Source organism: Polypterus senegalus, chromosome 8, assembly GCF_016835505.1.
Source record: "Polypterus senegalus isolate Bchr_013 chromosome 8, ASM1683550v1, whole genome shotgun sequence".
Classification (NCBI taxonomy): domain Eukaryota; kingdom Metazoa; phylum Chordata; class Cladistia; order Polypteriformes; family Polypteridae; genus Polypterus; species Polypterus senegalus.
Genome location: NC_053161.1, coordinates 580,561 through 596,856, shown reverse-complemented (window position 1 = coordinate 596,856; position 16,296 = coordinate 580,561). Strand labels below are relative to the sequence as shown.

The window sequence follows — 16,296 nt, the reverse complement described above, 5'->3', positions numbered from 1 at the left end:
TTCTTTTAGAGTGACACAAACACAGGATTAAAGTTTTTCCTGCTTAAAAAGTTAAGGATGAGTAAGCAAGAAAATGAAAAAATGCATTCCTGCTGGTTTATTCTGTCTAGTGCAGGAGTATGCATTGGTGTGCAGTTATGATTTGGGTTTATCAAGATATTATGCATGGAAGAATTCTTTTTAAGTTAATGCTGTATTTCTTCAGCTAATGTTTCACTAACTTTATTAACACATTTCTGATGTCACCAAGAGCTTAAGAACTCTTGTAGTTATCTACTGCTACAAAATACTAAACTGCATAATTTATTTAATTTGTTTAAATATAATGTTCCTTGAACTGTATAAATTATTACTTTTTTTAATGTAAATATACACAACCATCCCAAACTTCTGTGCATTGCTACACTCACTCACTACAGAAAATGCTCCAACATATTCCCTAATATGGGGGTTCACCTGTTCTAGACCCATCTTCTGCAGCTCCTCCTCCCAAGCTGCTCTGTTTTCACGATGATAAGAGGTGGGTGGGGTCAGTCCCTGAAGAATCTGGGGGTCACGGTCCTGGCAGAGTGAGGTCAGGTGTCCAATATACAGCTTCAGTTTACTGTGGTTCTGGTAGAGATCTAGAAGTGGGGGGATGATCTACACAGGAAAAAATGGACAGGTTCAAGTTTCAAGTGAATTATTCTCTATGAATAACATCATCACTTAATGTTGCATTTATTGTTCATACATTGAGATTAATAAAGTAGCTTTTTGTACTGAAAGTAATCAGCTCCTGCACAAGGTTGATAAATATGTGAAAATAAAAAATCTAAAATAGCAACAGAAACGTATGTAAAAACGAAGTCTGGTTTACAATAAAATAAAGTTGCATGGATAATGCACTTTGACTAGGCATCAACACAAATTAAATCAATTTTCTGATGTCATACAGAGATTCTGCAAAAAGGTGAGTGAATGCGTAGCAACTATCCATAAACTATTTGCATATTTCCAGCTCTGTTCTCTGTCCACAAAAAAAAAAGAAAACAAAAATTGAAGATGATTTACATTCATCTTGCTGCTGTAAAGTTTCAGTTGTCATTTGCATTTATTTTTATAACAGAGCCTTAAACCAGTCTTCTACTGTGATTGCACATTGATTACGTATGTAGCTCCAGTGTTTTAGAAACCAGTACAGCTTGGCTGAGCATCTTATTTCTTTTTTAAAATTGGTCATGCCTATTTTTCTTATTCCAAGGCCAACAGTAACAACTAATGTTCTTGAGGGTAAAATTAGATACAGATTCAAACTAATGTCCTTGACCTTTTGAGTAAGCCTTCTTAGAATTCTGCAGAGGAGTGAAAACACAAACTTCAGAAATGATATCTAAATGAGTGAGAGAGAGGTCACAATGTGCAATGAAACAAAAGGCACATTCACTCAGGAGCATTGTACACCTGCAGTGGAACCTTGGATCACGAATGTCTCACACCACGTACAAATCAGGTTACAACCAAAAAGTTTGCCAAACTTTTGCATCTATTCATGACCACACACTCGGGTGATGAACAAGCCAGTTTCCCTTCCGGTTTGTATGCGCCAATGATTTCTGCGTGTGTTCAGTCTCTCCCTGTGCAGTGAGAGAGAGAGAGAGAGAGAGAGAGACCACGAAAGAAAGAGAGAGAGAGAGAGAGAGCACGAGAAGGCAGCTAAAGGCAGCACTGGGCTTGTTTTTAAAGAGACTGCTTTGAGCATTGTTTTAATCTCGTATTTAATGAAGACTTTTTTCTATTGGATTTTAACCTCCACTTCACTTCTGTTTTTATGGGATTATTTATTTACTGAAGGATTCTGAAAGCACTGCACTTTATTTAATTTGGACTTTGTTTTTGATTGTTGTATTGTTGATTTTAATAAAAGCACTTTTTGCACCATCCAATTACTCCATTGTAGTGCCTCACTGTTGCGCTCATCAGTAACATTACCGACGGTGACGGGTTTAAGGGCACCCGGAAGCGAGATGCGAACATGCAGTGAACCCGCATCATCACAGACTTTACCTCAAAACCCAGTTCCTCCTCACTTCCTTCATGCCAGAACTCGACTCCTGCAAGGTTAGTTTTCTTGGTTGTTTATAGTTAGTTTTTGTATAAATTACGGATTTTTCAAATGTTCATTTTTTTCCCTGTGCTTAAAACTCATTAAAAAAAGTGTTTATAGCGAGCGGTTCGTAAGGCTATAGCGTGAACTCTTGCAATGTTCGAGGTTTTCTCAGTGTTATTCAATGTTTTTACATTTAGTTTACTATTACACTGTGCATTCTATGGTATAATTAACTATTTTTGTGCTTAAAAATCTTTAAAAAAATATGTTTACATACAGCTCGTACGGTCCGGAACGGATTAATTGTATTTACATACAATCCTATGAGGGAAATTACTTCAAGTCACGACCAAATCGGGTTGTGACCAGAGTTATGGAACGAATTACGGTCGTGACCCGAGGTTCCACTGTACACCCTGCCACACAGCACAAATGTTTACAACCTATATGGAACATTACAAAAATCAGCTCAGTAATGGCACAGAACTGATGTTTCTCAGAAAAAGTATACAATCAACTAAAAGCACATGATTCAAGAGGAGAAAAATGGATATCCAATGTTTTATCTGTGAAGCATTCAAGAGGTTCATTTTACATGCTATACAGTTCCTATTGTTTAGTGTTTTAAATACTGCATATGAACCTTGCACTCTCTAGTGAAAAAGCAACTTCCAGATAGTATGATGGATGCTAAGACAACTAAAAATATAGAGGTCTCGGACTGTTGCGCCTGTACAAGCTATGACAGCAGCCATGCAGAAATGCTGTTGAAGGTCTTTTTAGTATACGTTTGCTTTTTTTCTAATACTTTTCTGTAGTGAACAAAATAAAGTAAAACACAAAGCTGACAGACTTAATAAACTTAGTTGTTGTCCCATGTAAGACAGTTTTAGTTAATGCAGCCTAAGAGATCTCAATCTCACTTTAGCAGTGGCAGACCTGAGAGAGATACCATCCGAAGGGGTAGAGGCATCTCAAGAAGTCATACAGAGGATGTGTGTGTGCTCATGGGTGAGAGAGAGATGATCAAAAGATGGCAATGCTAAGTAGAGCCATCTCAGTGGAATGGCCCATATTCATTAAACAGTCAATTCTTAAATTCTGGCATCAAAATCTTGAAGTTACCGGAAAGCATATTCCTGTTAACCACATGAGGAAAAAAACAAAACAACATTTTGTAAATCTCCTGTAACCCATTTTCTATCCCTGAGAAAAGGATTTTCATTGCAGTATCTCATTTTCACATTCTAGATCTGGTTAGGTCAGGTCCATCCTGTTGGACTACAGACCAAGTCAGCAGACAAGCTGAAGACTAAGGAAGAAGATGAGATTGAAATTTGTTCACTGTGAACAGAATATACTGACTTTTGTTTTGTCGTATTTGTCAATATAAGACAAGCTTTGGCTACTGAAGTGGCAGACATATCCTTTAATCATCCCAATACCCTATTCATTTGGAAATAACACCGAAGTGGTTCAAGCATCACAGAAACCAAATTTTATCAAAATGTTTATTTACATTTGAGCCAAAAACAGTATATTAAAGAGTGCCCTCTTTTTTAGCATATCTACTTTTCAAATAACCAGATTTGCAGTTTTGAATAATTACACTATAAATAAAAAAGATATTTTGCTTTTAGTATAAATCACCCAGCTTAACTGTATAGGTCTGTTTTCTAGGCATAATAAAGGGAACATTCTGAGGTGAAACTGTGTAAATCCAAATTTAATCAGCGTAATTAAGGTCTCTGTGAGTAAAAGGCCAGCATGGAAATGTAGGCAGTAATCTCCACAGACTCCCAACTTCTCTCTTACCACAAGCTGATACTTTTCTTGGTTCTTTGGTGTATCCTAGAAATTTTAGAGTTTCTCTAACATGGGACAGCAGGCAAAAAAAGTTATATCCTGTATAAGACACAGAAGCCTTGCATCTGGATCACAGCTTACCCAGTGATAATACAAATAAAAAAGTCATTCTTTAATCCAGTCTCCTTAAAACTACACATAGGCGATGCAAAGAATAGGCCATTTTTACTTGACTCATTTTAAATGCGTTCATTTTCTTTATTTACTTGAAAGAAACCTGATGTAAGTCACTCCTTCAGAACGTTTTCATTTTTCTGGCATAACTAAGCAGAAACAGATGTCAATTCCCATTTTTCCTTCCTCACAATAAAATGAAAGCAGCCATATTTAAAGTACAATTAAAACTGGGTAAGGTTCTGAAATGTTGTCAAATAAGAACATGATTAAAAATGGTACTAACCGAAAATATATTTCATTTAAAGTTTAAAAAAAAAACGCAGGCCAATTCAGATTGACATGATAATGCAGGAAATTTATTAACCACTGTTTCTCCCAAGGAAAAGTAAAACCTTAAAAATATTCTGGTAAATAAAGAAAAGAAAGGAAACAGTAGACAATGAGACAGAAACGCAACTGTGTAACCACTAAAAATGTTACTCAAAAGCACAATTTACACACAGCATTTAGATGTGCACCTCTAATTTGATACTTAAATTGGGTTCCTTCAATATGGAGTTTTTTTTTGCTGTATCCTAGGGTCCAAGAATGTGCAGATTAACTGGCAGGGCTAAACTGGGCTGTGCCTATGAGATCTTTCAAACAGGTTGCTACGAATATAAGGAACTCTGACAGAGGTACTTCACCAGCGCCAAACAAAATACTATTTAGATTAATCATATAAATTCTGCTTAGAAAAAGCAATGTAATTTGAATTTTTTGTATAAAAAAAAAGAAATGTTTGAAATAGTTGCACGAATAGAAACAGACTATATTAATAGCTTACATTACTTTAATATATAGGGGTGTTTGGGTGCACAGAGATATATGCAGCATGTACGAGAGGGATCAAGGGAGGGAGGTTCAAGTTACACGCCTCTTAGGCTTTTGACACACACATAACATTTGTGCCCACTCACTTTATTAATTACTATTATTATTACATATTTTTTTTCCAAGGAAGAATGTTTTTTTGTTTATGTTGGCTTTAAAGGCTTGCAAGCCTCAGGGTGGACCTCGAGAAAAGGGAATTCTGAAGTGGGAATGAAAAAATTTCTCCCATCACTGGCCAAGTGAGTGGCTCTGGAATCAATTAGAAAGAGCTGCCCTGTCACAGACACCATGTAGGTATATCTGTATAGCAGAGCTCTGCACTAATTGCAAGACGGCTCATACTACTTTACTAACAAATTATTCTTACTCTATATGAGACTGCTGTTTGGCAGTAAAGATTATTTTTCACAAAAAATGTATCTCTAATGGTGTCATCCATTGTGAGAGATGGACGTGGTACTCCACTGGCTGCTGTGTTTATTTTACATTTTTTTAATCTATTTGAGATATCCTATATTTCATTAACCCAAGAGGAATTGCTTAAAAGTATATTAAGCACATGAGGAAGAAACCAAAGAGAGAGAAAGACCTTAAGTAGAAGGAAAAAGCAGCTAAAGATCTGCCACAATCTAAGCTAGTGTCAAGTTCATCTTCACAATCCAGAGTGTGTTTGAGGAGACAGGTGGACCTCACGAGGCAGCATCCGCTCCAGGCAACAGTGAACAGGGGAACGAAAAACGGAGTGAGAGAGCAAATGAAAAGTTGCCACTTTCCAACAGCATATCCGAACCGGGCAGGGACTTGTCATCTCTGCCATCAACCACTACAACACCCCGTATGGGTCTTTCTGGATATGTAACTCATACTTCTGTGCAATGAGAAGACAACATGTTGTCCAAGTTCAAGATATTAATGACCACACTCAAGGTGGAGATAGATAGATAGATAGATAGATAGATAGATAGATACTTTATTAATCCCAAGTGGAAATTCACATAATTATAATAATAATAATAATAATAATAATAAGGGACCACACATTGAAATAAAGATAACACACAGCAGAATAGATACACCGAACCAGGATATGAAGGATCAAGACATACATATAAGTAATAACTGTTACATAAAGTTAAAAGGAAATCCAGCAGAAATATACAGGAAAATATGAGTGAAACTGAGACTTAAAGTACTTGGGGCTCACCTGGAAGACATTAAGGAAATATTTACAACTTGCATCAAAGAAATAGAACAATTGACAACCGCCACCAATAAAAAAAAAAAAAAGCTCCAGTATCCAAATGCAAGGTGTTTTGTGATAAATTAGCATTGTCTGAAGATAAATATAGAAGGAACAACATCCCAGAATGAAAGGACTCCCTGAACACCGTGAAAGTCCATACTCAGTGAAATCTATAGCGGAATTATTTTACAAAATAATAGGGTGGACTTTAAATCTGACACTGAGATCTCAACTGCTTTTTGCATGGCATTCTCTAGGAATATATGTTATTCTATGTGTCTAGCTGGTACTGTAGTCAGTAAGAGAAAAAATCCCACTAGCCTTTATATATAGGCCTTTAGTGACCATGCTCATTTTATTAGTGTTTAGTAATATTGTTAGTGTCTGATTGAATAATGTCACTGATGTCCCTGCAGCATCTCTGCAGACCTCCATGTATATGTGCACCTGTGTCTGTTTACTCAAAACAGGCAACTATTTATATGGGGAGCTCTTAATAAGTCTGCAAAGTCAGAAAACAGTTCCTTGAAAAGCAATTCCTGAACACAAAGCAAACCTGCTGAAAATGCATTTGAAAAGAAAGCCCCCAGAGCAGGATCATCTAGAATTAGTTTTCTGATAAAATGATAACAAAGAAGTATACTTAAGTAAGTAAGATATCAGTTATCCCCCAATTAGGAAACTGATTTAGTACAATACAAATTGTCTGTTTCTCTGCCATGGGGTAGCTTGGTATATTAAAGAGTTTAAAGTATTCTGTAATAACCAGTTTATGGCATAAAAAGTACTTAGTTCAAATTATATTCTAAGACGCATTTAAGAAGTAAATGGGTTTAATATACAATGAGCTAGGCAAAGGTGACAGCTGAAAGGCCAATACGGTAAAGGATTACATGAAATAATATCCATAGTACTCAGCTGGATATATGAGAATTGCAAAGACGGTTGGTTATAACTTAATAAAGGTCTTTGACAGAGAGAAAGTCATCAAAGAGTTTCATTTAGAAGACAGGCTTGTTCACAAAAGGATACAGTGGGGCCACCGAGTCATAAACACAGAATCTCACAAAGCTGGCAGTAAAATTCCACCATTTCTTTGAATGATTTAAACAAAAAAATGTCAACAGTGTTTAAGCTTATCAGGCAACTGTTGTCTGTTTTAAAATAGCCAATAATTAATTACTTTGCTAAAAACAGCAACAAAACACAATTCTCATTTATTTCTCTATATTATTACTCCTCTGTAAGAGGCTGCCCACTAACTATGAAAAGCGCTTTATAAATGTAAAGAGTTGTTATTATATACAGTAAAGACAGTGACATACTTCAGATTGTGCTTAAATAATCAACTTGTTCTATAGAACAGTAATGTTTTATTTCTATTGAAGTTGCTATGTAATTTCCTTTCCCACTTACATTCTTGATATAAACTTAAAAGATTTTAAATATAAATGGTCAAGTCTGCACTACCATACATTAATATCACCTGACTTTCTTATTAACAGTGGAAGAACACACTATCCTGGAGCCAGGTCCCATAGTGAGTAATTATTTAACATGTACGCCGTTTCTCAGCTTACATGACAGACTTAGTCATCTAAGTTACTGTATTGTCGTGCCCCCACTGCTTTAAACCATCCTACATGGAAGTGTTTTTAAGTAAAGCGCAGTGAGATGCCCTGGCCTCAGTCAAATATAGGAGACTTTTCAAGTTTGTGAGCTTCATCACACCAGTGCTGATATTCAGTGCTCAGATATGCTTTTCTCAAAACAGTGCAATGACTGCTTTTAAATGTACAGTCAAAAACTGGAAAGTAAAATATGGTGTCTATGAAGCCTGCCTTGTGTAAAATTTAGATGGAAGGGTTTGTGTCCTGTCTTTTTAAATACATGTTCGAGTATGAGCCAGCATTAAGTAAATTCTAATAAACAGAGGAGCCATCTATAAAAAAGTTATAATCGCATCAGTTTTGATTACCAGTTGTATCATATTTGTTTCTACATTTAGGAATAAATGATTCAAAGTTTACATTTTGTCAGTTGTTTTCTTTGAGCACAGCAACATGGCTTTGACTGTTCCCTAACAATGATATTTACTAGCAAATTATCTTATCTTATATTATTAACTTGGAGTAAATAAAATAAATTCTGCTATATAAACCTGGGAATGGATATTCATGAACTTTTATATGCTTTTTCATTTTCTTTATAACAAAAGATGATTTAATTCTGTATCTGGCTATATGATATTTTATTGTAAAAAACTCTTGTATAATATTTTCTTTGCTAATAGTGTGTGGTTAGACTGTTGTTAAATTGATATACTGCACTACAAGCCAGAATGAAATAGTAGCATTTAAACAAATTACTAAAACAGTCTTCCAGTTATTAAATATAACTTTACTAATCACTACAATCACAAACTATGTTAGTTTACACTTAGATGGTCAAGAAAAAAATGTAAGATATTCTTTGTATTTCTTGTGCTCTTTTCCTTACACTTGATGAATCATCTTAAACCAACCTCGTCTTTCACCTGCTATCCCACAGCTCCCTCATATACACACACTAACAGGAGCTGGGCTCTAAATCTCTGATGAAAGATTGGACCTCAAGAAAGTTCCCCCCTCCCTTTCTCAAATCAAACCTCACAGCGGTATGCTGACAGATTACTGATGTCCATGTCAGATGTCAGGCATCTTCACAATCTGCATAACCTCTGCTCAGTAAGGCATAAACAACTACCCTATCTGTTTTTCCAATGTCAAATCCTTCTTTTAGTTATGAGCTGCATGCATTCGTATTGTCCTCACTCAAGAACTGTTTACTGAGACTTAAACAAGAAATGCAGAGAGGACTGACCAGCTGGCTGATGAGTATACTGTAGATAGCTCAGTTTTAATATGACACCTTCAGTTATTTCGCTAGATGCAGTTGTGTAGCAAATTTGGTTTGGTTCCGAGTAAAGTAATATGCTACATTCACCTCTGTCTTTCATTAACAGCCTTGTTTGTTTTTTTTTTGTTTTTTTTTAATTGAAAAAGGACATTGCTTTACTATTCTTAAACACAAGGGTGTCCAGGGTGGTTCACAAACTTACACACAAAGGTTTCTGATTCAATCCCAGACTGTGCCTCACTGTGTGACCCCAAGTGAATCACTTAACTAGCAACTGCTCCAATTGTAAGAAACACTAGGAATCATTTGCAGTGTACAGTGATTTTCTAAGTCACCTTGGATAACAGCATCAGCTAAATACAAAACCATTTCTAAAAAAAAGATATTTATTAAAAGGCAGTCTTTTCTAAAAATGTTACTAAAGGTGGAGAGGTTAGACTGATAAGTAACCTTCATCTGCCTTATTTCTTACGCCCATATCTAACTGGGTCAGAAAAATTCAAGTTCAGAGTCATTTTGATCTGCATACAGTACCTTGTGTGGCATCATTACAATTATTTCTGTATGCCGATCCTATCCTTATGTAAATGGTGCCCTTGCCATGGGTCCCAGAGGTTTATTTTTTCTGTAAACTGTGAACACTGGAGTTTTATTTTGTGATCTACATTACCATTTACATGTATTACTTCTATTACAAGCCTTAAAAAACCTAACTCTATGGTGGTTTTTGCTTTTATCTTGTAAATTATAATGCCATAATAGTTTGAATTATACATAAAAATATTAACTGAATACAAATTAAAGAAATACAGCAAACAAATCTATACTGTACATAATATGAATTGCACTATTATTTTTAATTATGAAGTAATTACAAAAAACCTCCATAGTATCCGCAACTGCCAACTCTTCTTAGGCTGCTGGAACAAAACCATTATTGGCTTCCTAAAAAACTGTCCAGTTGCCATTAAATAGTACATGATAAATGGTTGCATAAAATGTGAATGAACTCTAGTATGATTTTTCTTGTATTCATCACAAAATCATTTGGCACATTCCTGAGATTATTTTTAAGCTGTGAAGCAATAGGCTTTCTCCTTTTTCTAAGGAGAAGAAGACAAGGATAATACAGTACATTTACTTTTCAAAATTTATTGTAAATATAATGATTCTGTGCAAACTGAACTGAAGGTTAATGTGGAATATATAAGATTTGGTACAGCCAATGTTGCAATCTCTAATACTAATAAAAATGATAAATTTTAAAGTAATGTTGGAAAATTAAGTTGAAAACATTATTTGTTTACTGAATTTAGATATAGAAATTGAGCCCACTGAACTTGTCTTTTTTCTTGTATCTAAGGGAAATGTTTAGTGAGAGTAAAGACAAGGGCAGCAAAAGGGGGCGTTACATGAATGGCCTTAAAGTAAAATATACATTCCACTTACACGTTCTGTTTTTACTAATGCAAAAGACTTGCAACCCATGTAGAGTAGGGTGCTAGGGAGGTCATATTTCTTCTTGATGAGTACCTGTCAATATATTGTCACTAGCAGTAACTGGAGAAGAGTTGCCAGAAGAACAGAAGGTAATTACAGGAGTGAATTTCTATTCCTTCAACACAAAGCACTTCTGGATTGGATTTCTAAACTTTGTATTGTTAATGACAGCTGATTTTCACACATTAACTCTCAAAGCCAGAGGTATTTTACATCTAAAAACAATAAATTACATTAGGAAAAATATCAACTCTGCCTTATTACAACAAATGTATTGTGGTTCTTTATACACAGGCACTGAAGAATACATAAAGAACAATAATAAGAAATATAAGAACAATAACAAGGTATATCTAATATAATTAAAAGTCTTATTGCAAGTAAAGCATTATTAATGCACACAGTACACACACTTGTAAGTTGTAGTTAACAAATATTACTACAACTTTATAATATAAACAATGTGTTTATATCAGACGCAGATGATGAACTGTGATTGGAAGATAGTAATACTCCTCTAAACAGTATCAAACTCGACAGCATTGTACTCCAATGTATAGCAGCAATGCCAATTAGATGAGACCAACAGACCATCACAGACAAGCAGAAGAAAAGCAGATCTCCAGCTATGTAGTCTCTAAGCCTTGGTCATACATTGGTATTCAGGCCATGATAATCAAGACCCTGTAGTAAACTGGTGAATACAATTTAAACTATTGTACAGTGTAATGAGTAGACACTGTTCCTTTAAACTGTAAACCATATCAATAATACTCATTACTAGTGAAAATCCTGTTCAGTAAATTGGGAAGTATGGTACAATGGTAAAAGAGGAAGAAAATGGAAATAAAAAAGGAATCTAGATCTTATCATTATGTTGGTATTGCAGAATATACCATTTCTACTAAAGGCAGAATCGTCTGATAGAACACAAATTATACCCATGTTATTGCAAGTGCCAAGTGAAAATTTCTTCATAGTATATTGATTTTTTTATTGCTATTAATTTTTTATTTTACAGATTGGAGTTGTATAAAACTAAATCTTTTGACAAAATATTTTTTGTATACAATATTTTGGGTAAGCTCTCTTCTTTCTCCATTGACTGGATGTAATGCACTGGCACGATGGTAAATCGTAACATTAACCCTAAAACAATACGGGGAAAAATCAGGTGGAGACGCGATCCTGGCACCCATACATGCAAATGATCTAATGTTATCCATACATTTTTTGAATATATATGGAGTCCAGTCAATAACTGTTACTAACCCTTACATTCTTCTTTGTTCTTCTAGCTGTTTCGGTTCATTCCACATTCTAGCTTGTCTTTCTTTTTCACATTTTGCCCTTCATTCTTTCTCAAGTTCTAATCACTCATCATCTAAAGAAGAATTCATTTTAGATTGCATTTACCAATATTTGTAAGGGGATTCATTCAAAAAAGTTTTTAAAAGATATGTTTTTGTAAATGCTGCTATGTTATGCTTGGGCACATATAGATAAATATTGATACATAGATAACTTAATGCACATCATAAAATAGTAATCTAGATTAGTGTTTTATTTTCAGTTAAATAATATAAATACAGTACATACATTAGACTAAATATATACTGAATGTACTTGTTTCTATTCTTAAATAAAGGCTAGAACTAAGAAAGTGTAATCAAATGAAACATACACAACAGATTACATAAACAAAATACAAATCTGTTTTTCTGTTTGTATTTGAAACTCCTTGAAGACAGTGTGAGGGCTGCCAATGAGGCTGATAATGATCCATTCTTTTTTTTTGGCTGATTAGCACACATAGGCAGTTAGTATGTTCAGTCAGCACTGAACGTAAAATAAATGTAAAACAGATTATACTGAAATTTTGTTTTTTTAAACAAAAATAATGACATTCCAGATCTGAAGAGTGTGGGTATCACTCGAAATAGTAAATTGCTACTCAGCGTCACTAAGGCATACTATGAAATTGATTCTAAAACAACTTATTTTATTTCATAAAAATATCATGGTATTCTCCTTTTAAAGATTTCTTCCATTTTTCATATTAAACATTCGTCTCTTTATGGGACTACAGAACACCCTATTGCAACTGTACCACATATATGCTGATAGTTAAGCAATTTTCCACATTCTGTGGAAACAATGAAACTACCCACCACCTCAAAACAACTGCGTCAGTTTATCTAAACAGATTTTATGTGTTTTTCTTACCTATGATCAACAGACACAATCTCTCTTGATCTACTTTAAACAAACCCTGAAGATGGAGTTCCTTTGGAGTACTCAGATTAAAAGTAAATTTACTGTACCAGACCCAGTGATGATGATATTTATGTGTATGTGCACGCAAGTGTATTGAAATGGACTTGTATCCCATCTTGGATTGATTCTCACCTCGCACGTGGTGCTGCCAGGATAGTTAGTGGTTGCTGGAGACCAGGTTGGGTAAGAGGCTTAGAAGGTGAGCAGATGGATGATCAGCTGAACCAAGTGTGAGCAATGCCAAGGTGGTGTTTTTCAACAACTCTGCTATAAGATTCAGACTGCTGTTTCTAATACCACCTTTATAACTTTAAAATGCTTAAGTGTCTTTTTCAGATTTGTTACAGCATCTTTGAAAGTCTTCCACAGCTGCAAGTATCTGGTAGCAGTCAAATAATTGCTACTCATTCTGAATGGAGGATAATCAAAACCAATGTTGCTTCCAATGCAGAAAAAGTATAATGCCGTGCATTGAATTCACACTAAAACATGGCATACGGACAAAACTGGAAATGTGGGAACGCACAAAAAATTCAGATGCATAAAACTGTACATAAGTCCTATGCACTTGCCCTTTATAAATCTTAATGAACATTCATTTTAACATACATTTATGTGCCTACAGTAGCACCCCGACTCTTCCCAGAATTTCACATATTTGAATATGCAAATCAATAGAGATATCCACATCTGTTCAGTGTTTGTGACACCCCGTGTAGTGGGAATTCGGATCACCAGCCTACACTCTAGGTGTCTAGTATGTGAGACCGAGCATGACCAGAATGATGGTGTAAGACAGGGAGAGACGGACACAAAAAGGGTTGGGTTTTTTGAAAAATAAAGTGAGATTTTATTTACAGGTGCACTTAAAGAAAACAAAAATGTCCTGCGGAATTTATATATCGCAACACAGTCCAATACCGCAAAGGACACACAAAAACTGTAATAAAATGGAGCCCAAAAATTACTATATACAGTAATTACAGTGCTGCCTGAAAGCCCCAAATGGAAAAGTAAAATACACACAAACTAGTGAAAACCATATACACACGAACCAAAATGAAGCTGTCTTCCTCCACAGTGCTCCAAGTCAGGAAGCTGCTCCTTCAAACAGTGTATAAAGGATTGACCAAAACAAAAATATTCAAAATACAATAAAAGTGTATACACAAAGATAAACAGTGCACCAATAACCACAACCCAATAAATACCTCCACCAAAGTTAATCCAGAGATATACTGTAGACTGATAGACTGTTCTGCCGAGTACCTTTCTCTAAGAAGATCTAGTCAGAAAGAACCCCCTCTAGAGGCCATGATTCCCTTTTGTATTCGGCGCCCCTGGGCTGACCAATTAAACTGCTGTACGTCATCCCTCCTGGGGTACGCGATGATATGAACGCGTCTGCGAAAAGTGGCATCTCCTGCTCTGCACAGATACTATAAAACTTCAAGCAGCTGGCGCGTGCACATAGCTATGCCGGCTTTTAAGAAACGAACTGCGCTTCTCCCAAAAGTGAAAGTAAGCATTATTCAATTTTTCCTCCCCCCTGAGCAACAGTCCAGACAACTACAAACATGGGATCCCTTTTCTAAACCGCAGGAAAACAAATACTATGACGCTTCACACTTTCTTTTACTTCTTTAGTGTTATGAGGTTGCAGGAGACACGTGCAGGGGTGGAGTACCGACAATGCCATCCCGGGGGGTCAATGGTAAGGCTGTCTCTCCAGCCTACACGAGACCCACCACGACACTCTCCAAAAGGCGCTATGGTCAGTGAAGACGTCAGTCTGCATTATATAAAAGGAAAAAGGCAGGTTTCCTTTCTTTATACTTTTTTAACCCTTTTTTCCTCAAACAAATGCCTCTCTCAACACCATGCAGAGGACATTTAACTAATGTTATTTAATTACTGGTAATGCCAATAAGGCACATTACCACAGTGTTTTGTTGAAAGACAATAGAAAAAGCATGTGGAAAAAATAGGAATTTAAGTGAATGGAAGATTTACGTCCTGCTCAGTGAATCATAGGCAAGGAAAAACATACTATTTGGTGGCTTTAATCTCGAAATTTCACTTTAATCTTGTAGTTTATTTTGCCATTAAAGCAGAACATTGTAAACTAAATTTTAAAATTAATGTTTAATTTACTACAGTTTCTCAAAACCATTGTAACTAAGGTTGCATGTTAAAGGCTTCATGTTCCAAGTGTTCCCCGACCCAGTCATCATTCAGTACGCGCTTCTTAAACGGGCTTTCTTTTAAACCCACATGCGTGTGCAGGCAACATGGTTTAATAAATGCTTTTATGTATTTCATCAAAAAATTATATCAAATATACATCTTAGTATTGTAAAATGTTCATTAACTTGTAATATCATGAATGCAATATATTCTGGGTGACGATCACTGCCTGCATGCCCCTATCGGCATGTTGAAGTATACATTCACTGCGTCCCCTCATGTTTAATTATTAATAGTATACATTATTTAAATGAAGTTAGCAGTTTATCTGCAAAATGTAATTTACATACTTTAATGCATTTCATCATAAAAATGATATCAAGTATTTAAGTACAGTATTCTAAAAAGCACAGAGCTCCAAGAGGATAGCTCTTGGAAATCTAAATCGACTTAGAAGCTGGGGATCATCTGTAAATACATGGTCTTTTCAATTAAATTGAATTCCATTGTTGTCCACCATGAACTAATTTTCCTATAAAATGATAAAAATAATACAATAAGAAAATAATGAAAATATACAATATGAAAGTATAAGTACAATATACATGTACATATAGTGTAGATAGTGGAAGTGATTCATAAAGTGACTCTGGTTGTGCAATATTACAGTTGTAGTACATGTTTTCAGTGAGGTAATTGTACTTATAAGTACAAACAGCTCTACTGGGAGTACTTGATGGACTGATTGAGTGCGTTTAGAGCTCTTTTGATGAAACTGTTTCTGAGCCTCAAGGTCCGTGCAGGAAAGGTTATGACGCGTTTGCAGGATGGGAGAAGTTCAAATAGACTGTCACATGGCTGAGTGGAATCCATGCAGATGCTGGTGGCTTTCCTGAGGCATTGAATTCTATAAAGGTCCTCCAGGGCTGGAAGCTGTATCCTGATAATCCTCTGCACTCTCGACACAACCCACTGTAGAGCTTTCCGATCAGCTGCTGTGCAGCTGTTATCCCTCACACGGATAGAATGGGTTAAAATACTCTCAGTGGTGCACTAAGAGGAAGAATGCTAAAGCAGTTATGGTATCTGAAATAGTCTGGCCATTCCAAGCACCATTATATTGTTACAGAATGATTACAATCAAGTGCTATAAATTTGTAAACAATACGCAATTAATTTCAATGTATTTGATGCAGCCCACGTCATGGATGTGAATCTAAAAAAGAAAGACCATAGAAACAGCAGC

At 35.5% G+C, this 16,296-nt stretch overlaps 1 protein-coding gene across 1 annotated transcript in view; it reads right to left on the bottom strand.

Annotated features, from left to right (window-relative positions):
• erc1b (ELKS/RAB6-interacting/CAST family member 1b) overlaps positions 1-16,296 on the bottom strand; it is a 559,966-nt gene that overhangs the window by 17,542 nt on the left and 526,128 nt on the right. Inside the window, exon 18 of the mRNA XM_039760564.1 lies at positions 457-642. Within this exon, the coding sequence (XP_039616498.1) occupies positions 457-642 (186 nt within the window). The remainder of the gene's footprint in view (positions 1-456; positions 643-16,296) is intronic.